The sequence below is a fragment of the Vicugna pacos genome, chromosome 11 (genome assembly GCF_048564905.1).
Source record: "Vicugna pacos chromosome 11, VicPac4, whole genome shotgun sequence".
NCBI classification, from domain to species: Eukaryota; Metazoa; Chordata; class Mammalia; order Artiodactyla; family Camelidae; genus Vicugna; species Vicugna pacos.
In genome coordinates this window covers 90,577,231-90,602,935 of record NC_132997.1, presented here as the reverse complement: position 1 = coordinate 90,602,935, position 25,705 = coordinate 90,577,231, and the positions used below count along the sequence as shown (strand labels likewise).

The following is a 25,705-nucleotide window of genomic DNA, read 5'->3' as shown; positions in this document are numbered from 1 at the left end:
TTGAATAATTGTCTACTCCTTAGACAATTAGTTAAGTCCCCTAAAGTTTTATACATTCAAATACAGGTGGAACATTCAATTTTATTTTCTTCTGTAATTGTTATGTCTTGAAATATAGTATAATAATTGTTAAATTACCTGCAGCCTAAAATTGTTAGGCTAATATTCTTGAGCAATGAATGCTTTCACTGAATTTCTTTTTTGGGGACAAAATTATCCATATATTAGAGAATCAACATATATTAGAGAATCAAGGTTCTGTTGCCTTGAAGTCATTCATCTGTAAGTGTGTCTTATAACAAACTTGTTTAAACTGCTTTACACTTTTTAAAAAATTTATACACGCAAAAGATTTAAGTTATTTTAATATGGAGGGTACATTCTACTTTATACCAATAAAAAAAAATTTAGACTGTTCCCAAACCATTGGTATAAATTACTAGATTCCTGGGGTATCTTTTAATGGCTTTAAACTTCTTTCCATGTCACTTTATATGTCTTAATTCATCTTTTTTCCTTTAGAAGAAAAGATGTGGAGTGGGCTGCTACCTCCTGGCCTAAATGAAAGTGATGTTGAGTTGGATTCTGATGATGAAGCCACATCAGAGAGCTCTGGCCATAACTTACAGGAGGATAAAGAAGATGGGACCGTTACAGAAACAGAGACCTCAGATATCCCTACCGATGGACCAAAAGCTGAAGCAGAGGCAAATGTGAATGCATATGAAGAGTGTCCCTCTGGAATTCCCCTAAATATGTGGAATGTAGGTTTTCTCTGATGTGTTCTTATTTATTCATTTTTCTTTTTCAAATGGAGGTTCTGGGAATTGAACCAAGTACCGAGTGCATGCTCAGTATGTGCTCCACCAGCTGACCTATACCCCTACCCCCTGATGTGTTCTTATTAACGCCTGCGCTTGTGTGTATGTGCCTGGTCCTGTGTGTGTGTGTCTCTGCCATGGGCAGAATGTTTGTGATTTGGGGAGGTGATAGGTAGGGAGGATTGACTCAGAATACCTTTATTACTCTGTGGGTCTGTGGCGCTCAGATACTTCCTTTCATTTTTGTTTTGTTTTTTATATAAAAAAGAGGAAGAAAAAAAAACAGTAGGATTAGCTACTTGGCCTAACATAATACAAGAAGAGTTTCTGTCTTAATCTCTTTGTTATCTATATGAGTCATTGAATTTTACTCTTATATTATGAGATTGACTTATTTAGAAATAAATGAAGCTAAAAACTCAGGTTGTGAGTCTCAGACAATAGGGTATCTCAAGAAGAACTGAACTACTTTAATTAAATTTTTATTTTTATAAATATTAGAATATAATTTTTATTACGTTATGTGTTATTTTTTGAATGTGTGCTTTGTTTCAAAACATATACTTCTCATTTTCTTTTTTTTTTTTTTTTACTTTTATATAGAAATTTCAAGAATTGCATAAAAAACGTTCTGAACAGAAAATCTCAACCTCAGGATCCAGAAGGAAAAAAAGAAAACGCTCCAGAAAAGGTGTTTTGTTTTAATTCAGGTTAATTGTCATTATTGCTAATGTTAAGTTGTGACCAGTTGAGCCCAACAGTTTTTAATAAATGGAATTTTGAAATACCCAAATACTTAGGTATTGACAATTTGTGGTTTCTTTTCAGGTAAATTGAAGAATGAAGAAGAATCTCGTAGGTAAGTGGAATTTAAAATCTCTTTCTGTTTTAGACAGTGTTGTAGAACTTGTACAAATAGGTGAACTTCTTACCTCTGAAATTTGAGAACTAGTTGTTATGATGCAATTGTAGCAACCAATTAAAAACAAAAACAGTAAAAGTAAAAATAAGTACTTTTTGTGTAAAACATAAGTTATTATCTGTCTTCCTTCAGTGAACAGTCCTCAAGTGAAACCCAGTTGAAGGAGCTTACTCAGTATTTTGGAGTCAATGATAGGTTTGACCCCCCTGTGAAAAAGAAAAAAATCGAAAAGGTAAGGTCTTGTTTTGGTTGTTTTAAAATTCTTTTATTATTATTTTTTAAATTGAAGTACAGTCAGTTACAGTGTGTCAATTTCTGGTGCACAGCACAATGTTCCAGCCATATATATATATATATATACACATATATACATATGTATATATGTATATATATATGTATATATATGTATATATGTATATATATGTGCACACACACATTTGATTTCATACTCTTTTTCATTAAAGGTTATTACAAGGTATTGAATATACTTCCGTGTGCTATATAGAATAGATTTGTTTTTTATCTTTTTTTAAAATGTATAGTAGTTAATATTTGGAAGATCTTTTTTGCATCTTGTATTAGCCAGTAGGAAGTGTTTGTAGTTAGCCTTGCCTAAGATATATCTCCTCATTAGTTTGTTTGGTGAAAAAGTTAATGTGTGCAAGATGCTACGTAAACTAATAGATATAGTTACAAATCATTAAGAAAATTGTTAAGAAGCAAATGAACAAGGAAGGTACTGTGAAGAAATTAAAATGGAGGCCCCGCTTTAGCTGGGAAGGCCTCCCTTAGAAGATGCCATCTCACAGGGACCTGAAGGATAGGAGGGAGCTGTCTATCTAAAGAATGCCAGTGTAGAGGTAATAACCGTCGTGGGCCATTTGAGTAACTGTAAGAAGGTCAGCCCGGCTGGAATGGAGTCAGCGAGGAGGAGGAGGGTGTGTGGCCTAAGGTCAGATTGGAGAGGCAGGCAGGCAGCAAGGGACCAAACTATGTAGGACCTTAAAAGGACACAGTAAGGAACTGGGTTTTAGTCACAATGCAGTTGAATCATTCAGGGGTCTTAAGGGAGTGACATGATCTAAGTTATGTTTTAAAAGATTGCATCTTATGTGGAGAATGGACCTTGGGGCAGCAAAAGTAGAGGAGAAGAGAACAGTTAAGAGAAGAGACTCTTCTAGGCCTGAGATGATGGTGGCTTGAACAAGAATGGTGCTGCTGAGGGTATAAAGCGGATGGATCTGAGGCATGCTGCAGGAGTGGAATCTCCAGTATTTGCCTCTGGATTGCTTGTGAGGTGGCGGGGAGGTGTGGGGGCATGAGGAGGGGAGGGAGCCATTCACAGTTTACCTTAAGCAGTGGTGTGAATAGTCACAGAAGGGAAAGCTTTGGAGAAGCAAAGATTTGGAGTGGGCCTGTGCAAAGCTCATTCAGGGGCACGGGCAGTAGCAGGCAGGAATAAGCAGACTGTTGGTAAAATGAGGCCAGGGCTTGGATTGGAGTCTGAGCTTGAGATGCATGTTTGGGAGTTGTCAGTCTGTAGTTGAAGTGAATGAATACTTAGCAGCAGCTTGAATGAGTGAGTCACTTAGAGATACACAAAGGGGAATGTTGACAGAATTCAAGGGCATGAAGCCTGAACTCTGGGCGTAGGGACAGAGGCACAGAGGCCTGCTGGTTGAAGCCCAATAATACTGTATCCTGCACGTGTGACAGGATCATTGCTGTACACTACTGAGTGTGCGTAGAAATCATTACCATTTTCTGATTAATTGTTCTTGTGAAAAACCTCCGATTTTAAACCCATCGTTGGGTGGTATTGTGTCATTGAGGGCACATGCATTAAAGAGCTGCCACAACAGAGTTTTGCGTGTGAACCTTTGGATTCCAATTTTGCCAAGAATTCTTGTCACCTAGTCCCTAGAACACTGGGGAATTGGAACCAGGATCACTCTCTGCTGCAACTGATTACAGCTGCTGAGCAATCTCCTTTTTACAGATATTCAAGCAGGTGCAGAAATGCTCAGTTTCTCACAAAGAAAGATCCCTGGTAGAGGTTGAAACTAAAACCCGGGCTTTATTACACCATTCTCAGTTCCCAGCTTCACTGCCACAGGGGCTGGTGAGCATTGTAAAATGGGAGCACCATGCTCTTGCCCCTTGTGAACCTGGTGGGCTGGGAGGAGGGCTCTTGCGAGAAGGATGCTCTTACGGTAGCACACCTGTTCTGAAGCCTGAGGGAGGAGGTGCATGCTGACAGCAGGGGTCCACGGGCCATCTCTGGCCTGTTTTGGAGTTCCAACCGCTGGCTAGATTATTCTTCTGAGGAAAGGAATGGTTAAATATTGGTTCTCATAGGAAATATTTTTTACAGTTTTACCTGTGAATTAAGTGGTCTTTAATTTTCAATTATTTATAATATTTGTAATGTTTTCTCATAACTTTGTTGGCTTTGGAATGTCTAAATTGTTTCCTAGGGAAGTTAAAGCCATGAAATTCAGTTTTTAGCCTTTCCAAAAGGTAGAAATGTAGGGAGTATTTTTTACAGTCTATTTATTTTAGAACATTATTATTACCCTACATATGTGATACTGTACCTTCCTGATCCTGGCAAGATATGGCTAACCCATCATTGTCTAAGATGTGGAATTTGTGAAGGATACTAGGATTCCTTGTGCAGGATCTTTTAAAGAACTCAGTTTTAGGAACTAGTGTTCTGTTTCACATTGTACATTTGATGTACTCTAGAAAAAAATTTTAAGTCAACACCTTTTAAAAAAAGAGGGAAGACCACTATAAATGCTTTTGTAATCACCCATTGATCTGTTTTATGAGTTTGAATTTCCTTAACAGTAGGTATTCCTCTCAATGAATGACATCTGACTTAGAAAGTCATGGCATCCTCTAAACAAGACAGGCTTGTGTCTGCTCAGGATGTTCCCAACACTTATTATTCTGTAAGCAAGTGTACGCACAAGAGGAAAGGAAGGATTTGGTGACACACCAGATTATTTCATATTCTCTTGGTAGTTCAGCATAATTGCAGCCAGCAGGTTCACACTCGTTCTTTGGTTTGGGACACTGTTTTACATACACCCCTGCTGCTGTCATGTTGAAAGTTTCTACTGTGAATCCAACAGAGTAAACAGACATTGGAGAATGTCCACATTGGAGGCACCAAGGTAAAAGCTAAGAATAAGTTGAAGTCCAGCAGATAATAGCTCCTGCTCAAGGAATCTAGAAAGGATCCTGAAAATCCATGATGCAGTTTGGACAAAACTAGCATGGATTTCTGGTCTGTTATTTTATTTCTCTGGAGCAGAGGCTGATCTGTTACCAAACCTCAGAAACCCTTTTTTAGTCCATATTTACTCAATCACTCAACTCTCAAGATCGGTAAAACAGAACAAACTTCTTAATCTTGTGTGTATCATGTGGTCCTTTTCCTTTTTTGTTCTTTTTCTTTTTTTTTCTTTCTTCTCCCCCCATCCACACCCCTGCCTTGGAACACTGCCAAGCTAAAACTGTTGCTCAAAACAAGGATGTGTGTTTCCAGCACTGCTGTCACCTGCTTCCCTGACAATGCAGAGAGGCTTATATTTTTAAAATGTAATCTTCCTCATATCCAAAGCTGTTTTAAAGTGTTCTTTGTATTAAATACAGCTCTAATTGTGTTTCTGGCAGCAGTTCTGGGACTTACCAATAATTCTGTAATCATAATTATTTTGAATCTGTGTGGGAATTTTTCTGGAATAAATTTTACTCATTAATCTCATTATAAATGTTTCAGGTGTTCTTCAGTTGAATCAATTTGATTAGTCAGCAGTCACTTTTGGAAGTAGTTTTATGTGTACTTAATGGATACTTTCTGGCAAGAAAAACCAGAGGTTCTTCTAATAATTTTTAGAGTAATCGTACAATGTCTTTGATAATCTTTTTTTAGTTATTTATGAGAAGAAACTGCTGTTGTAAAGTGTGGCTTTTTGCAAACTTATTTTTTTAGCAGAATACTTTTTCTTACTAGAATCTTACATGGAGCACCAATACACAGACCACAGGCTGGCTGCCTTGAGTGGGAGGGAGCAGGGTGGGTGGTGGGGGGAGAGTTGTAGAGGTGCCCCGATATTCCCCTGGTATCAGTTTGCAAAGCTTCCTCTCTTGATCCTTATGTGATCCCCAATACTAGTCTCATAATACAGGTGAAGGACTGAAACCCAACATGACTTAGCTAAGAAAACAGAGCAGGTGAAAAGTAAAATGAGATTTTAACCCAAGCCATTTTGGTCCCAAATCTAGATTTTTCTGAGGTAATAGCCCAACTTAATTTTTACTTACCTGATTCAAATAATTTAAGTTGGCGTGATTTATATGTAAAGATCACAACACTTAATGCTTAATTCTTTTTTTTCTTCCTCCTTTATGGAGAAATTACCAATTTTTTTTTCCCCTGCGGTCCAATGTAAGACTTTTAAAAAGCTTTAAAACTCAAATCTTATTTCATGAGATAACTTACTGACTCAACATTGAATTCTGGGGTCATATACTTGGGTCTGAGCCCTTGACAAATGATAATGAGGTCTGTAGTTAAATAGAGCTGAACCTTCTGTTTGTCTTAATGTTATCCTGATAGGTTTAATAATATGAATAATTTATTTATTGAATGACTAATGACGTTCTAAAAACTTTACTAGGCATGTTACTTGTTTTTTTTTTTTCAACCTTTACCATAACCTAGCAAAGAATGTGGCAGTATTTTCATTTTACAGGTTAGATAGCCGTAGCCTGTAGAGGTTTGAGATCTCACTCAGGGTTCTTGACCAGTCAGTAGAGGAGCTGGAATTTGAACCCAGGTCTGACCTCAACAACCATGTTCTTTTGTAAACTGTTATTAACTTTTGGTCTTAAAGTGATGGAAGTGTTTTACTTAAGGATATTTTTTTAAATGCTAATGTAAACATTTTGAAAGTATTTGGAATGTTAATATCTCTTCATGGAAGCAGAGAGTTTGGATGTGCATATGGGTGAGAGCAAGATTATAGAAAGGGCATACCTACTCTTGGTTATTCTCTTTCCTTCCTTCCTTCCCCTGCCTCAGCCTCCTATGAAGCAGGAAGAAGAGTTAGAATCTGCTGAAAAGGAAGGAGGTAGGGCTGAGGGTATTTGAGAAAATGGAAAAGACATGCAACAGCTTCTTAAAGGAATATGGGAACTTTCAACGGCAGAATTGAGAGCCCACCCAGCTGAGTTTGAAAAACAGCATTTAGTAAAGCTGATGAATTGAGTCGTTCGGTTTTCTCTGACTTTGCTGGGACACCTGGATGTTAAAGCAGTGGAAACGCATGGCTGGGAACAGCCAAAACGAGATGTGATGCTGGAGGAAGCTGAAGGTACTGCTTAGGTCCGTGCTTCTCAAACTTTAGCCTGTTGAGGATCAGTGGGTTGCTGGGTCCCACTCCCAGAGTTTCTGATTCCGTTTTGCATCTCTAACAAGTTCCCAGGTAATGCAGATGCTACTGGTCCAGACCCAGACTTTGAGAACTTTTGGCCTAGAGTCTAATTTGAAAAGATTAATCATGGGTTGCAGGCAAGAGAGGGAGGATAGAGGAATCCAGAAAGGGGCTGAAAGGACTGTAAGAATAAATACGGTGGTGCTGGAGCAGGGTATTCCACGTGAAGACAGGGCAGGTTCACTGGCTTCGAAGACTTGGGGTAAGTGGAAGGGGCAGAATCTTGTGTTTAGAGAGAATTCTAGATTGTAAAGCTGTTACATGGCCTAAAGCAAGCCTATTCAAGGTACTGGTCTCCCAAGAGATAAAAGACTTGTACCTGAATGTGATGCCGTGTACTGCTTCCTTCTTTGAGACAGTCTTGTTGTCCTCTTCCCATACTCCTCCTCCCCTGAGAGAAGGCAGCTAGACAAACCTGTGCGTGTACTTGATTTGCATTCTGGCACGAGCTTAGTTCGTAGACTGGCTTCATTTGCAGACCTGAGCTTTTACACAGAGGCACAGACATGGACAGTCCCTGCCTAGAGTATAGATTCTGGATGGGTGTTAGAGGTTGCTGAAGTTGTAGGATGTTGGGAGAGTGGGTCCGGGGTGTTGACTGGACCATCAGGAGAAGAATTCTGCAGAAATACAAGACACATTTCTGGAAATGGGTGGATGATGACAGGACCAGTATGGGAAAAGGACAGAAGAGCAGTGCGGCCTGGGTCAGAGCCTCTGGGGGGCTATTGAGTGATCGTCTCGGTTACAGTTGGGGGCAAGGAAAAGAAGCCTAGTCATCCTCTCAGGCCCTTGGGTGGGACGAGGGATGTGAGAAGGAACAGTCTTTTCCACACAGACATCAGGGACAGCCTCTTTGTTTCTGTAATCTTTTTAGGCAAATTATGTGTGGGCATTTTTAAAGTCTTGTTTCAACAAGGGCTGCATGGGAGCAAAATTTATCTCAGTTGACTATGTTATCAATCAGTACAATGTTGGAAGAGACATTCCCGGGGCTGCCTTTATTAGGTTAAGGAGGGCTAAGTTGGTCAGTGTGGAAGATACACTGGATAAGCCATTGTTAGGATAAAAGAAGCATGTAATAGACTATTTTTAAACATTCATATTGCCTGTAAAAGCTATTTCCACAAACTAAAACTCAGTTTAAGTTTAATAAGCATCTTTCCATAGTGTGTGATGTATCCTACCTGGTCTGTTCGGTGACTGTCAAGTTGTTGGAAGGATTCAGTGAGCTTCCTTACAGTACTGAGCCCAGGATGAGCTACGTAGTGAGCACACCGTAATGTCTCCCTTTCATCACTAACACTGTATCATTATGAAGGGAAAGCCTAGTCCTTAGAGTCACAAAAATCTGGATTTGGATCTGGAATCTCTTTTTTATTAGTTCAAGAACGGATCTGACCTTGAATAAACCATTCAATTTCTCTGAACCGCCTTCTCATCAGTAAATGGCAGTGGTACCAACCACCAGGTGCGCTCATCGTGAGGACTAAGTGGTCCAAGTATGTGATGTGTTCGGTGTGGTCCCTGATGTAGTCTTTGCTAGCAAATGTTTGCCTTTCTTTCCTGCCTCTAACTCTTAGGTTTCTCTTCTTTTAGTCGGGCCTTGAAAAGAGCATAGACCAAGCTGTGGACGAGTGGAACATTGAGAAGGCTGAGGAACTCAGCAACCAGCTGGCTACTCGAGAGGTGAGTCAGTCAAACTGACGGCACAGCTGTGTTTCTAGATTTTCTAAAATGCATGTACATTCTTTTTATGATCACAAGTAAGTTCAGTATTCAGATATTTGATACAAAATTTTCCTTCTTGTCCATTTTCTTCTCTCTTATTCTGCCATTTGTTTCAGAATGCTGGGTTTTATTTTTGTCTTTAATGTCATTAAATTATCCTGGTCTGAATCTTACGGTGGAAATAATCCATGACTGGTATTCAACCCTGGATTTCCTCTGGTTCAGAGAGCTTTTTGCCAGTTATGATTAAAAGGCTAACTTTCTTTTTCCATTTGTATCTTTAACTCAGTTCAGCTCTCCCTGAGGGCAGCCGTGTGTTCTAATGTCAGATCTCTCAGGGTTTTCCTAACCCTTGCTCCCCGGAGTGCTTTCTTACTGCATATTCTAAGCAACTCCCTCAGCCCTATAGAGTTTTCAGCCTTTTTTTAGCCTATAGTCTATAATATGTAACTAATAGGTATATTGAATATTCTTTTCCCAAGTGCACAAGGCATCCAGAAGATTCTCACGTGCACCTTCTGGGAGGGATATTCCTCCAGTTGAGAATCACTGCCAGGTGTCACTAGGCAAAGTCACACATAAAGAGCTCATGGTGGCATATGTTTTACTGTCATTGTTTTGTAATTCCTTTTTGTCCTAGTTTGTAGAAGGAAAGCTCTCTCACAGCTTTCATTTTTAGTGTATCCCTACCTTCTCCACCTTATTCTTAAACTGAAACTCCTCCATGATGTTTAGTTACATAGAAGACATCAGTCATCTGTGTAAACTGTTGGCTGGCAGCACTATTCTTTCTTACTCAACTGCAGGTGAACATTTTTTTCTAAACAGATTAGTGATGAAATTGCTATTTCAGTAAATTCTTCTGTGGACGCACCATTCCAGTCTTCCACCCTCAGACGTCAGAAAATCGACCACTGACGGCTGGTGGCAATGTTTGTTTTCTCTTTTTGGCTGTTGGCCATAAGTATCTTGTGGGGTTTACATTTTTATGTGGGGGAGAAAACAAGTTCAGAAGTGAGGCTTAGGGATTCACAAATTATCCTTTTCTCCCCTTAAGCCTTTTAAAGCAATTGTCACATTAAATACTGCTGTTTATAATGGGTATGTTTATGTATGTGCGTTTATTAATGGCTTATCTAAAGGAAGTTATGAAGCTATGAGCTTGAGTTTGGGACGTAGGCAAGAAACAACATAAATGGCAGTTATGTGGCCTTTCAAAAAGTGAGATTTTAAAAAACTTTCTAATATTGGCTTTTTTGGGCGGAGGAGAGTGGTGTTTAGATTCACTTTTCCCTTCCAAGCTTATGATGTTCTTGTGTTTTCAATTTGACAGTTTGCTCTATTTCATCTTTAAAGTAGCCATATTTTGATTTCACTAATATAGCATTCATCAAGTATAATAGCATCTTATTACTCTTTCCAAATAGGAAGATCCAGGTACTACATTTTAATAAGGTGAATTTGGTAGTGTGTTGAATGGTTCCACAAACTCAGTAGGATTTCAGTGTTAGCTTTTGGTTATTATAGTAGCTTCTTCAGGTTGAGAGGTGTCTGGGCCCTTATCCCTACAAGTCAGTTATATGCTAAAGATCATCTTTAAAATTCTGTTCAACAAACTCAGCAGGTACTACGTTGTGTTAGTAAGTAGGCAGTTCTGGCACTTGGGACTTACTTTTCCATAGAAGTGCTGTTAGACGTGGTGGTCAAGTTTCTTGGCCAGCTGGCAGGTACACATAGTGTAGTAAATTGTACCAGTGGTACATGTGCTCTTTAGATTTTGAGGAGTTGACTGTGAAATATCAGAGCATGGTGAGGCATGCTTGTGGGGCTGAGAGAGGCTCCCGTGGGTCGATTCGGCTGCAGGGATGGGGAAACGTAGGCACAGTTGGACATGATGACGGGGGAGTGAGAGTGGGTCAAGGTGCTCTCAGGGGCTGAAAGGAACAGAAGGCAGCAACAGTGATCACCGCTCTAGGTCACACCTAAACAAGGAATGTGGAAGCTTTTGGTGGCCTGCTCTGAATATCCACCTCATTTGGGTCAGAAGCAAACACTTTTAGAGAACTGATTCTTGAGTGCTCCACTTAAATGCATGTTGTGCCATATGTTTGAGCACGTGTCTTGAATCCCTTTAAAAATTGTGGGTATTATTATTTTCTCTCCAGCAAACGTTGGTAGCACCAGCACATGGCTGGTCTCTGAGTTGACTAGATAGTTCCAAGAAAGCTAAAGATAGACATGTAATAAAACCAGCAGGGCCTTAGCGCATAGCTGCCTGATTGTTTTCAGAAACGCTTCTGGCTTCTGTATCTTCACTATTCTTTCAAGGATCATAGGAGTCCACAAACTGATGTCCCATTGTCATTGCTTTGTCCAGAAGACCTAAGAGTTGTGTATTCTGTGATCTCTTCCAAATAACAGGGTGGCTGTGACTTAGCCAGAGGCCCTAGGTCAATAAGTTTCCTCAGATCTTTGCCTTGTACTGCAAGCCCTGGTCTGTGGCATGAAAATGTGGGCTCCACATGATCCACCAGTGGCCGGCTGTTTTTCCTTCTGTCTTTTTTCTGTTTATTAGCACTGCCTCCCCCCTACCCCCCAGAGGCAAGGGGAATTCAGAAAGAAGCATTTGCTTTACTGTGGGCTCTGTGTTCCTTTTAGGTAAAGTTAGTAATGCTAAAATTTTAAGAACATATTTGAACATATTTGATAAAAAAATTTTTTTTATTTTGAAGTAATTTCAGACTTTCAAAAAATTGCAAAATTTGTAAAAAGATTTTCTATTTCTCCCAGATATTTGGAATGTTAACAGGTAACATTTACTTTGCCATTCTTTCTAGTTTATATACCTTATTTAGATTTGCCAAGGGTCTCACTGATTTCCCTTATACCAAAAGAAAAATTTCTTTTTCCTGGTCCAAGTGCATTTTGTTGTCATGCCTTTTTAGTCTTCTTTAATCTGGAATATTTCTTCAGTCTTCGTTCTCAGGATCTTAGTATTTTTGAGGAGTAAGGGGCCAGTTATTTTGTAGGATGTCCCTCAATTTTGGTTTCTCTGATGCTTCCTCATGATTAGATTCAGGTTATGCATTTTTTCACAGGAATGATGCTGCGTCCTTTTCAGTGCAGCCTATCAGGAGGCATGTGGTACCTTTTTGTTCAATTTATTGATGATATTCCTTTGATTATTTGATTAAGGTGGTGTCTTCAGGTTTCTCCTCTACGCTATTTCTGTTCTTCCCTGTGTGACCAATAAGTATCTCATGGAGAGGTGGGAGAGGATTTGAAACTGTGTAAATGCTCTTTTTCTCATTTTTCTTTACCCACTAGTTCTAGCATTCATTGCCAATTGTTTTCCTGCTTGAGACAGTTGTTATTATAATAACTGGTTGCCAAATGACTTTAGGTCTTTAAAACACATTATTTGGTTGTACTTCCCATCTTTACCTGGCAAACCAGATCTAAAATTTGCCTTAAATGAGATACTGGATTATAGGATCTTTTATGTATCTATGTTAAGTCTCTCAGTAAACCTGGACAGTTGGGATTGGATATGGTTTTCCTCAGTGATGCGCTGGGAGGAATGGGTTGCTGTGGCTGTGTGTCCACCAGTGGCTGCATGTTGGCTCCCCACCTCGTCTGCCTCACCAGTGGTCACTCGTGAGCTTTCCCTTCCCTTCCCTGCCAGGTGGACTGCTTGTTGGAGCCAACGGAGTGGTGCCTCGAGGCCTCCGAAACGTGTGTTTCGTTTGAGGATATTAAGTTTCTGTGTTTTGTTTGGTCATGCTGCTATTTTAGAAATGGGAATTGCATAATACTGACTAGGTATTTTCCATCTTAAGAGTTGTTATTTCCTGTCACATATTATGACAAATGAGATGGCTTTAGAAACGTATAGTGTTTTCAGCACTTACAAGGATAGTAAACATTTTTCTCAAGTGTTCTTTTTACTTCCATACAAATATAACACTTTGTTCTAGTAAAATAAATTTATTTAGCGTGGGGTTAAAGAATTCTGATTAAAGGGAAAAACAGTAATTTGGGCCTTATTCTTTTCCTGTATAAGTGGAAAAACATCTGGAAAGCTTTTGCTGTTCAGACACAGACATTGGAGAGATACTGATGCCATGTTAATTAACCACCCATGAAGAATAACTAAAGTAATCAAGATGGGATTCTTGAATAAATAGTTTAGTTTGAGGTTTAATTTTTAAATTTTTATTCCTTGGTGCTAGTCACCATGGATATGAAAGATGGATTTTGAGAAGTAAGTAATTGTGATCTGGGGCAGAAACCCTTTATGAGTTAAAGGTATATGTGCATGGTAGGTGTCCTTTAGGAAATCAGGTGTATTGGTTTTTCATCAGTGCTGTGTTCTTTTTTCAAGAAGCAGTGACTGGGACCTGCTGATAAAGCCTTTGCTCAGAGGCACAGATCCCAGAGTTCTTAAAGCCTTTTCCAACCATAATAAGTGAAACTAATTTTTGATGTTTAACATTTATAAGCCTGTGAAACCAATAGGGCAGCATCAGTATTGAGAAAAATGAAGCCAAAAGTAGAACCATGTCTGAGAATGGGCCTTGAAAACCATTCCTCGAAACAGAACACAAAGCAAACCAAACTGGTTTGCAAAAAAGGCTGTCAGTGCACCGTCATTATGACACAGCAAGCGTTTATTTTTCCAGAATTGTATTCCCTTAAATTAACGACATTAAAGATGTATATTACCTGGTTTGGGGGCGTGGCTCATGTTCATGTGTTGGGAACCTAGATTGTGCTGTCATGTTTAGTTTTGCCATGTAGTAAGGTGGGTGCTTTGGGACTGTCCCTCCTGTTGATTAAATCCGTCTTTGTTGTTAACAGTCTTGGAGGAGAGACAAAGTGGAAGGATATACTTGGGTTTGTGTCATACTGATGAAACTGTTCTAATTTGCAAAAAAAAAGGTTTTTTTCTTAAAAAATACTATTTATGTGTATATCCATATGCCTACACACACGTTTGAGCATGTTTGTGGCTTGTTAACCTCAGGCCTGAGTTGGATTCCATTCATTGAGAGTGAACCTTGAAAATGCCATCCTTTGGTACTTGTCTTTTTCTGGCACACTATCTTTGTTACGATACCAATTTGTAGAAAACAGTAGAAACAAGTGTTTTAAAATGAAGTGCTAAAGCATAGATTTAATAAAGTAGGCAGCACTTCGGTTGAATCTCACATTTTGGAAAGAGAATTTTTCTCTAGGCATCTTCATGTTAGGCTGCTGTAGATAAAGACCAACTCGGTTTGGCAACAGACAGTGAGTTTCTGCTGTTGAATGAGTCATACCTACATTAACTAGATGGATTGTTTTCAGTTCTAGCTATACAATGTCAGGGCAGAAATGGGGAGGGGGAGGTTGCCTGTGAATTTTGTTTAAGCTTTGTATAACTCATGCCCTTAAAGATGACTTTTTCTATAAGTGACTCAAATAGGATGATCTTTGGCAGCACCAAGTAAACTTAATTCCTTGAAAACATCAGTACGTACTTCATGTTGTAACATTATAACCATTTTGTGTAACTTAGAAAGAACAGTCATGTTGGGGTTTTTTTGTTTGTTTTTTTACAATTTGCAAGGTATTAATATTTACAACTGAGATATATTGGTTATAATCTGCTACTGTCTTTGTAAAGGACAAACCCCTTAAATTTGGAGTAATGATATATAAAATGTTTCACATTTTAAACTCTTTTGTTCCAACTTATGAATGGAGGACTGAAGCAATGACTTCAGCTTTTAGTGCTGTTGAGCATAGTATTTATTTAGAGTCTAACCAAGGTATCACAAGTCTAAGTGATAAAAAATTGTATCTCACTTTGATAATATTCTTTTTATAGATATAGATAACTATTACATTGGCAGCATGTATTAAGCTGAGAATTTAATTTTATTAAATTCATTAAATAGACGACTTAGATTTTTGGATTCCAAAACATAGGTAAATTTAATAACATTGAAATATTAATAATTTGTTAATATTTAAATAACAAAGGTAGGAATGGCCTTTAAAAAAAGAAAACTAATGTTTGAATTGAGTGAGTTGTATTCTTTCCTAGTTAAATAAATTAAATACTCTCTAAATTTGGGCAGTAGTAATCTGTTGCCTAAGTTCTATTTTTAGAGCAATTGCCTAGAAAATCTGCAGGTGTTCTTATTGAAGAGGCTTGTATATATTTGAGGAGATAGTTTCTGTTTTTTATGTTAACGTCTAAGAAGTGGTGGCCCTTTCTCAGAAACATTTCAGGTGCTGTGGCACTGGCCCTGGCACTCAGAGTTTTTCCGGTACCGTTCCCTGAGAGAGTTATGGCTGCAATTCACCCTTTTCACTTCGGTTATTGATTTTATGTTGGTGTACATACTGTGTCGTCTTGATGGATTAAGAGGTTCAGTTCTCCACCGCCACCAAAACCCTCTTAAATAGTACAATTTTGACAGATTTACTAACATCAAAGTACCTGAAGTATTCTCATATCCAGAGTTCAGAATTGAAACATTTGTTTAAATTTCTGAGATAGAAATACTGACAAACTTGGTAAGTTGGAAGTTACTTCTCATCAGTGCTGTTTTCAAAGCTCATATATTTTAGGAAAAGTGTTTGCATCATGTACAAAGGTGAATTGAAAGACATTATAGTGAAGCAAATCTTGTGGTTCAAAGTATTTATAATCTAGAGGGCAAAATTAGTTTCTTCCCATTTTTGTAACATTTCTTGTAGAAATATTGTAACAACTGTGATTCCAAAGGTAAAACAATTTGTTCAGATATGAAGCTGAATGTATACTCCAATTAGCTATCATAAGAATTTATCGTTAGAACCTGTGACCCTAAAAGGGATGGCAGGTGCTTTCTATTTTCTTAATTATTGTGATTCTAGCCACTGAAGATACGGTAAACAAAGTAAAAAATACATTAAATAGCACTCATTTATACAGATGAAGAATTTAAAATTGAATATCTCCATTTCAACATTTTATTTTTACAGAAAGGAAAGTTCCTTTGTTGCTAGTACCAGGGATGTATATGAAGAATACATTATTTCATACAGAGTCACCTACTGCCTGCAGACTCTCTGGCAAAATTTATTTTATGTCCCTCCGAAACTTTACTACCCTGCCTTCCATCCCTTGTGTTTTCCTCTTCCCAGTTAGACAGCAGTGTCAGACCACTTTCTTTGTGGTGTATTTCACTGATGAGCACTGGGGAGGATGTAGGACACTAGGGAGAGAGCGCCCTCGCTGAATGGGCTTCCCTGTCGGCAGAGGGATCAGCCCCCCAGGGAAGCTGGGCGCCTGCCCGGGAGGGCGGGCCGGGTGTGCGCCCCTGGTCAGGATCATCCAGAGCCAACTCACTTTCATGCATTTTGCTCATTTCTCAGGGTTTTTTAAATTTGATTTTTCCTCTACATGTCATTTTGTAGTCTGTGCGTAGTCCGGGGGCTTTTAAATGGTGATTTTAATTCTTTGAAGCCTTGTTCTCCTTAGTTCTTAAAAGTAATTCAGTTCTTTCATATAGATAAACAGTTGGCGCAACGTATGGGAAATAAGCTCTGCCTGTCCAGGTAAGGGAAGGCCTAGTTGAATTCCTTTACACGGAGCTTAAAGATATGTTCATTCCCACAAAAAATGGTGTACAGCCTTGAAGGTGGAGCATTTTAATATGAGAAAAACAAAAATGGTGCTGGGTGATGGTTTTTCTCTCAGGCTTTTAGGTGTGTTTTTTAGATCGCATTGCATTGAGGACATTTTCTTTTAACCTCTGGGGAGTGATTGGGTGATCACCTAGAATGGTGTTCCTTGTGCTCTCTTTTAATTCTGTTTATCTGTGCTTTAACAAACCTTAAAAAAAGATTTCAGATGTTACAAGTCTAATTAAAGAGACAGACAAAGCACAGTTTATACTGTAGATTTTTTCTGCAGTTCAATTAATCAGCATGTTTTCTCTTTTAATTAAAACCATTTTAGTAAATTAAAGCCCACAGCAAAACACATATATAATTTGTTTGTAATTAGCTCTTAATTGGTGGTAGTTGAAGCTTAGCACCCTTGGTTTCTTTCTTCATGATTGCCATTTTATTAGCAGCCAGTCATTAATTAATCTTTTTCTAATTAGCTTATAAAACTGTTGATGGCACATTATTGTAAATGTGATTTTAAGTTCAAAGCTTGTTAATAAGCTTTCTTACTTAGAAGAACAGAGATAAAGAAATTGCTGAAAACAGTACTACAGTTCTTTAAAGAAACTGTCTTTCTTATGGGAACTGTGTAAAGCATCTAACAGCTTATGGTTAATTTTTTAATGCTTTTTTCCCCTTATGAATGGAATAAGTTGCTTGAATATAAATGTCTGTATCCAGGAGTAATTTCAGCAGTATAACATCTTTTCTCCTTCCTTTGGAATACTGTAATCTACGTATAATTTGAAGCCTTAATAGTCATCATTAGAACAGGTGTTATATAAACTATTTCACTATGAAATCAAAGTTGAGGATATCACATCTCATGGACCAAATACATTTTTTTAAAAATAAATTGCAAGGTGAATTATATATGTGTATATATACACATACAAATGATATATACAGTATGTCTATACAAATACATCTTATAATGTATTTTAAAAACAGGATTTGTTATGTTATGCTTTGAAATAAAAACTCATTTGGCTTTAACTGATATGAAGTTGTGGGTATAAAAATAAATAATAGGTATTTGTACAGTTGTGCACACACATGGATACACGTGTATGTACACAAGCATGCAAACCTCTGCGTGCACATTTTAAAATGACAGTGAAATTAGGCTGTTTCCTCTAAGAGAGAGAACATGACTTGATTTAAAGCCCGAGTTTACATGACTGGATATAGAGTAGCTTATTTGCTGTCATCAGAGCTTCAGCATTGCAGGTATGACCCTGCAGAGGAAGGTAGCAATCCGCATGTAGACATCCTGAATTTACTGTCCCACACGCCACATTATCGTGTGGTTTGAGTGAAACACATTAGTCACATCGTATTCTTTATTGAAATATACTACTGATTTCATAAAACTCCTTAACTGCATGGTGTTCTGAGCTGTTTATCAATATGCATGCAAAGTTTTGAAAGTTATAAAAAATAAAGCATCACCAGTCATTGGAAGTTCTTTTTCTTATTTGCTCTTTGAACTTTGCATGTTATTTCAACTTTGGCTATTTCTCTGCTTGTTTTTAAGAAGGCATTTTACGATGCCATGCAAGAGACACTAGAAAGGGATAGCTGACAAGGAAAAAATTAAAAATTGGATAAAAAGTAAATGAATAATGTCATATTACCAAAAAGATGAGAGGCTAATTTGTGCCGACTTTTTGCTAATTTTGTTCAAGCCTCAAAATGAGGAGCTGTCACCCGTTCTGTGTAGCACTGATGACAGTGCCAATGATCCATGAAATAAGCTGCCGCTGGCTTTGTTCTGATAAGAATGAACAAATCTGCACAATGTTCGGCTCCCAGAATCTCATTTTCATACTTGCATGCAGGCGAAAAGAAATAAGCTGTTTGCAGGCTTGATTAATCAGACTTTGGAGGGGTTTTTGTCTCTTTGATCTCTTTCGTCTCCTAGGTAACTTGCTTGACATTAATGTTGAGCTTGAGTAAAGACAATCAGGAATTGTCGACCAAACTGATATAAAAATTAAAGACCTTAACGCTTTAAGTACTCCAGTAATGGTTCCGCTTTACTTCAGAAAACATCTGTTTTCATTTAATTAAAGAACAAAAGAGAATGGCATAAATATTTTTCATAGAGACCTATTATTCCATAAAGAGTTAAAGTATGATAATTGGTATTTTTAAATAAGTGCCTTGCACGTGTTCAAAAGGGAGGAAAACTTCATAACTCTGTTGCAAGCTAGTAATTTTGAGATGAGTGAAATATTTTTTGAAATGGAGAAGAAGTTTACAGTTATGCTGGATTAAGCTATTTGAATCAGATGCTTCAAACGATTATCAGCAAACTTCAGAATGGCAAGGGTTAGCAAAAACTAACTTTATTTTGAAAGTTTTGTCTTTTAAAAATCTCTGCTATGTTACAAGATGTGCTATTATATCTATTTTACAACCCAATATGACTTACACATGCTAAACGTGTAAGATTGAAAGGAATTAAAAAAATGTCGCCGTGCATTTGCTTGAGGTTATGCAGACGCTTTTACAAATCTTCCAAGTGGCTGTAAAGATGGATGCCCCAAGGGTCCAGCCAGGGCCCTGCTTTTCCAACCAGCTAAAGCCCTTATCTGAAATCCAAGCAAAGTACCATTAATCTTTTTGAAAGACCTTTTATGGCTTTTAATATATCCCAAATTAGAACATTTTACACCCTTGGTTCCTGAAATATGGCGATAAAAAGCCTTTAGAGCTTAATTTTCCTTACCGCTTGCTCTGACCAATTTGCAGTTCTTTGTGATAATGTTTAGACACCTTAATTAAAATGCAGCAAAATATTGGATGTTCTATATGGAAAATGCTGATACTTTGGCTACACATACAAGGAATTCTGTATATATTTTTATTCCTTTAAGAAAATTTCTCCCCACATTGTGTTACTGTAGTTATCTGATGACCTGAAACAGATTTTTAGTGTAAAAACCATCGATCAAGCTTTTGGAATGTTTACATGGGGCATAAAGATGCATTTTTCTTTTTACGGACGCAAAGGAGCGATTCTTGTGGGCCTATATTGTCTGTAATACTGAAACATAGCATGATATTCTTTTATCTTCTGGAACTTGGGTTAGTCATCTTGCCTGGGAAAATGTTTCTCAACAGTCTCTTCTATAGGCGATCTTATGATTCTTTCATATTTCCAAATACTGCTCTTTTTACTTTTGCCACAGGAATAAGTGAAACACATTTCATTTTAAGCATGTGAAGGACACAAAATTGATATGCCTTCTCATCATCATTACAAACTAAAAGATTCTTTCTGTAAAATGCATAGACCAGGCTTGTTTAATGTTTGTCAGTTAAAGAACATTCCATTTAATCTAACCCCAGGCAAAATATAGCTAGAAAATGTACCTTCCATACAAACAGGTCTGTTTGAAAGTGTTGCCTGTGTGTGCAGTCTTTCATTGTATTTACTTAGTCTACAAAGTGATGGAGACCTCTCATGTAAATGCGTGTCTCTTACATGATACTGGATTCTTTTTAACAAGTTTATACTATGTCTTATGGCACGTGTGCTCTAAATCTTTACTGTGATATCAATGGTGCTGGATTTTGCCTTCATATTGCTAGAAAATGAAAAGCTTTTACGTTATATTCTAAGATTATGTGACCGTGTTGAGATGAGGAGTCCTGTTTAAATCAAATGACCTCGTGTCCAGATACATTGAGATGCTATTCAGTTTGTCTATCCCAAATCCAGAAAACCCATATTGGGAAATTTCAGTAAGCTAAAAATGTAAGTAAGCTACATCTTCATTTACAACAGTTTCAGGAAATAATTTTATAATGTGGTTGATGGTACATGGCAAATATAGTTTGGGTCATTTTTGTTTCATACTCAAAGTACAGGCTCAATTTAAATATGTCTTCAACTGAGTGGGACTTTTGTTGGGGGGCAGTCTTGGAAAACTACATCATATCAAATTTGCATTTGATGTCTGACATGTGGGAGTATGATCAGATAGACTATAAATAGAGAGCTCTGTGTTTTACCTTTTAGAGCTGGGGGACAGAGAGGAGACTAAATATCCTACATGAATGTGGAGAGACCCAGTGTACGTCTTAGACGCAGGCAGCAGACTGCAAGTTATGACAGTAGACAGTCCCTTAGGTGCATTGACTGTGCCCCCAGTGTGCCACCTCACAGCTAGCTGGAGTTGTGTGAGTCGTTCCGACCAGAGGGCTGTGAGCAGAAGTGCCGTGTGTCACTTCTGGACTACAGCGTTGAAGAGCCCGCAGGAGACCCTTCAGCTCTCTCTTCCTCTACCACAGTGACCTCTAAAGCCACATGTTGAGATGCTGGCACCACACGATGGAGAGCCCCTCCCAGTCCACAGCTGACTTTAAGTGAGACAAGGAGTGAAAGTTCAGCCAGTGAAGTTTGGGGATTTGTTTGTTGCTGCAGTTTTGGCTAGCCTTACCAGGCAGGTGCTGTCTTGTTTTTTTAACATTTGTGACAAGTGGATGGCTTTTTAGTCAATAGGAAATCCATCTTAGTGATAAATTATGCCACAGCATTCTTCCAGAGTTTCATTTTTCTCCTTAGATGGTGAGGCTACAGACCTTTGATTCTTATCCTTTTTTTAGTTGACTTAGATGATCTTTTCTATGATAAGGAACTGGGAATGAAAAGGGAGCTAAGGGGACAAGGTCAGGAAGGGAGCAGTCAGATGTAGCTGGCAACCCCTTCTCCCCAGCCCCCTAGTTTGAAAATAAGCCCTGTTTTGTTCAAAGCCGTGTCTCCAGTGTCTACAACAGTGCCTGGCAGAATACTGCGTCTGTGCCTACGTGATATTTGTTGAGTGAATGTTGCCCTTGTGAAAAAAGATGATGATAGCTGTAGTGCTGCTGGTGTCGGCTTGCATGTTGCGAAGACTGAGGCTGGTCTGCTTTTCCAGGTGGGCTCGTGGTCACCATCAGTCACCTTCCTTCAGTGGCTTTCCTTCTAGTATTGACCAGTTTGTCAGGTCGCTTCCATTTACTTGCATTCTTTGTGTGTATTCTTTCCTGGACTGAAAAACCAGATTTACTTTTGTTCTTATTTGTAAACCCCGGTTGGTGCTTGATGACTGCTTGTTTGCTTTATCCTCACTGTTCTCCAAGAGAAGCTGAAAGGAGTGTCAGACATACCGAACCCCACTTTCCTAAGTCAGCTTCTCTCCTTTAGCCGCCTGCCTGCCTGCCTCCTTATTGGCAGGCAGGTCCTAAAGCGCGGGCGGTGATGCTTTGACTTGCGAGTGGCTTCCGGGTCCTTTCTACCTGCCCACGAGTGTGCTGTCTGCTGAAATGCTCTGGGCTGAGTGCAGAGATGGAAAAGGAAACACCAGAAAGAGATTTTTAGCCCTTGTTGTTTAACCTGGGTTCTGAGCAGATACTTTTGAGTCATCCGGGTGGCAGGAGTTTTTAAGATCAGAGCCCACTGAAACTAGGTCACCGTGCCTGTCCTGGAGACACTCCCTGGGCAACAGCTCTCGGCCAGAGAGCTGTGCGGTGCACAGCGTGAAAACCATAGGTTATGGCCTAGAAGCTGAAGGGCTGGAGAAATACAGAAACAAAGACTGTTTCAGGGGTGACTTAGAGAAGACTGGAGGATGGGGCTGAGAGGAGGCTGTTTTGCTTGGACCTTCCAGGACTGGGGTGGGTGGGCGGAAGGAGGAGCGTGAATGGAGGGCCTCCCAGGGGGAACACTTAGGTTCTGTGGTCCCGGTGCCCCACCTTTTTGCCTCTTAGAACTCCTTACATTCTTTTTTCTGTCAGTGAGTGAGAAGCTATTGCCCATCACACAAAGTGTGTTTATGAGGTAGTAATTAGCTTTCCCATGTTTTATTAATCACATCTATGACTGCCAATCAGAGCTCCTGATCAGCATGAGATAACCAGTGTGACCATACTGAGTTGCTATAATTCTCGCCCAGAGCAAAGAAACTTGATGTCTCTGTCAGTCTGCGCAGCCTTATCAGGGGTAAATTCCTGTCTGGCTACTGAAATGCTGAAATAGCTTCAAGATCTTCATCCACAGCCCTTGTGGACCCTCGAGGGGCCTTAGCGTGGGAAGGATCTCCGTCTGGGAGACTGGTGCACCTGGGGTGAGGAGATGAGGGAGTAGGGGCTACAGCTTTGCATTGGTTGTATTTTGGTGGTCAAGGGGGCCTGAGCCTAATAATTTCTGTTCTCAGCATGTCCAAAGCAATGTAGACATCACTTTCTTACCCACAAGCTCTCGAATGTTTGTATCATTGTAGTTTTTGTGTCAGCTGGAATATTTATTTTCATTTTTTTCCTTTTTCTCCTTTATAATTCTTAGCTTGGTGTAAAAATTGCCAAAGCGATTGCCTGCCACAACTTTGTAAAAGCCAAAAAGGATGCTGAAAATTCACAAGTTGCTCGAAAAAAGAAGAAACTTGCCTGGGGGTAAATTAAAGATTTTTATTAGTAATTCTACTAACTTCATAGGAATTACAGAGCTCCTTTGATACATTTTGTGAATCCAGTTTGTGTGTGAATTGTTATTCATTTTATTCTTTGTATCTTGGCTGAATGTTTATCAGATCATAGTGGGGGGAGGCATTTCTTCATCCTGTTTGATGTTTATTTTGTAATTGATGGAGTATGTGAAAGCTTTTTAAGTTTATTTTACTTTGACACTTAGTAAACATGTTACTTCAGGAAAGTATTTAGAAATAAGTTGAGATTTTCTTTGTTTTAGGTTTGAAGCAAAGAAGAGGTGGGAAACCAAAAGTAACATGGGATATATGTGACTTGCCAGCTGTCAAGACCTTTGAGGCTTCACTAGAGTCTTCAGTTGCTTGATTTACTGAGAAGATTCGCCTGCTTATGTTAACTATGTCAGGAAATCGATAAAAGTAGGAAAAATAAGCATAAAATTTGGGAGTTGATTATCAAATCTTTTCAGTCTTTTTCCAGAGTTCATCCCATTGAAGTGAATGAAATGGAGCATTCTCTTATATGTGCAAGAAATCGAAGCACACATATGGGGAAGGAAAGATAGGGTTTTATTTATTTATTTACATAGACCTCCAGTCTAAAATCAGTTTTATCTTTCATCCATTTGGCGTTGCATAGCCAATGAGCTCCTTTCTTGTCTGGACTCCTGGTCACTGCACTTACTCTGGTGCTGGGTGTTTAAGATTGGCATTTGTTTATAATGGATTAGTTCCAAGTGCAAGAAGGTCTCAACTGATACTGTCTTTACAGATGACTTTAATTATCTTAGTGTTATAAAAGTAATTATTGGTTCTTTATTGGGAGCAAAAGAGTTGATATTTCACAGTCACATAATAAAAGCACTTGGTGAATTTTTGGGTACCTTCAGATTAAATAACACAATTTTTAGAAAAGGACAGAATGTAGTGTTTGGAGGTTGATTTAAATTCAGCTCTGCCTGGAAATGTCTTCCTCAGTATCTCTCTTCTCAGCCATGTCATCCTTTAAATTATGAGATGATTCTTAGAAGAGAAGTTGGTGTAGTTGTTTCAGATGGTTATAACTCAAGACACTGTAATTTTGAACCATCTAAGAACTTGGTGTGATTGTGTTTTACTCCTCTTCCCCATTACTCCTTTAAAGATTGAATGAATAAATGAGGATAAAAGGGGGAGTGGGGCCATGGGAAGTGGTTTTCATTAGAAGTGTGCTTCCTAGCCCTAGTCAGAAGGGGCTTGGAGAAATCCGGTGACAAGCTGGTGAACAAGACCGCAGCCGGACGTTCTGACTTTTTGGCAGGCCATTGGTGTTCTGGCACCTCCCTCTTGGAGCTCAGTAGAGGTGAAGAACTAACGGCTTATTGTGGTTTCCATCAGTTCCCTTCCTCAGCCTTCGCCTCCGCCTTCCTCTAGGTGATAATATGGATTCAGGAACGTGGAAAGTGAATCATGATTATAATTACATTATTAGTAGTATTTTTTGTTATTTTTAGACTTACAAATAGTAACCAAATTTTACTAATTTATGGTGGCATATTGAATTTTTTTTCTATGTTCTGGAATAAGTGAGCAATTAGTTGCTGTTTAAGAGAACAGAAATCCTATTTTGCTCCCGCTTAGGTGACAAAAGCCGTATAGAGAAAGCAAGTTTTTAGGAGATGGTATATGTACTTAAAGAATTCATCATGAAAAGATGTTCAGGTCAAATATTGGAAAACCTTACATTTTATGATTTAATATTTCCTGTTGGGTTTTGTTGATATAATCATAACATGGTTTACCTACAACATCTTATTTCCAGCTCCTAATAGGTGAATACAAACTGAGAGCATAGGAAATTTTTCCTCTAAAAGGTCCCTGACGGGGGAACGAGCCACTGTACGACGCAGTGGTTTTGTCTGGAGCGTGAGGACTGTTCCCTTTGAGCAGGCGGGCGGTGTGAGCAAGTGTGAGTATTCTCGCGCCCTGAGACGGGCATCACCCTGCAGTCTCTGGCCGGTTTGTCTTCTCCTGTGTGTGTCTACTTCCTTAGGGCATTTAGTGAGCCCTGCAGGCACGTTTCCCACTCTACTCATGCTGAGGCCTGGCAGAGTGGCCTCCTTTAGGGTCTGATTTGGGAGCCTCTGACCCAGAGACCAGCTGTCGAAGCCCATCTTCTGCCTGCTCCATGGCTGGCAGTTGCCCACTCCGCCCTGCCCAGGGGTCTCACATCCATCTCAGGATGGCAGCGTTTTCCCTGAGTGGAAGGCTCTGTGGTGGAATCAGGCAGCAGGGGACTCATTTGATAAGAGGAGCCATGTCATGTAAGCCCCCACCGTTCGGGGGCCTGGCTTGTGAAAGGCTCCAGAACAGCCCGTAAGAGGAGGGAGTGGGAGGGGAAGAGGATTTAAGGGGGAGGAAGGGCCTGGATGTCTGGGGTTAGCCCTGCTGGCACGTCATTTGGGACCACTTTATTTTTAATCTGCTTTAATTCGAATTAGACATTTTACTCATTAAAGCATTAAAATGGGGACATTATTCTTAGAATACCCAGGTTGCCCCTAA

The 25,705-nt window shown here is 39.1% G+C and overlaps 1 protein-coding gene across 2 annotated transcripts in view; it reads left to right on the top strand.

Annotated features, from left to right (window-relative positions):
* FAM204A (family with sequence similarity 204 member A) overlaps window positions 1-24,034 on the top strand; it is a 29,745-nt gene extending 5,711 nt beyond the window's left edge. Inside the window, exons 3-9 of one of the 2 annotated variants that reach the window (XM_072971970.1) lie at window positions 526-764; window positions 1,425-1,512; window positions 1,650-1,680; window positions 1,876-1,975; window positions 8,850-8,939; window positions 23,023-23,129; window positions 23,425-24,034. In XM_072971970.1, coding sequence (XP_072828071.1) covers window positions 531-764; window positions 1,425-1,512; window positions 1,650-1,680; window positions 1,876-1,975; window positions 8,850-8,939; window positions 23,023-23,129; window positions 23,425-23,476 — 702 coding nt within the window. In that variant the 5' untranslated portion in view covers window positions 526-530 and the 3' untranslated portion in view covers window positions 23,477-24,034. Of the gene's footprint in view, window positions 1-522; window positions 765-1,424; window positions 1,513-1,649; window positions 1,681-1,875; window positions 1,976-8,849; window positions 8,940-23,022; window positions 23,130-23,424 lie in introns of both variants that reach the window. The other variant, XM_015235898.3, reaches the window with a different exon arrangement.
* Window positions 24,035-25,705: the final 1,671 nt, after the last annotated feature.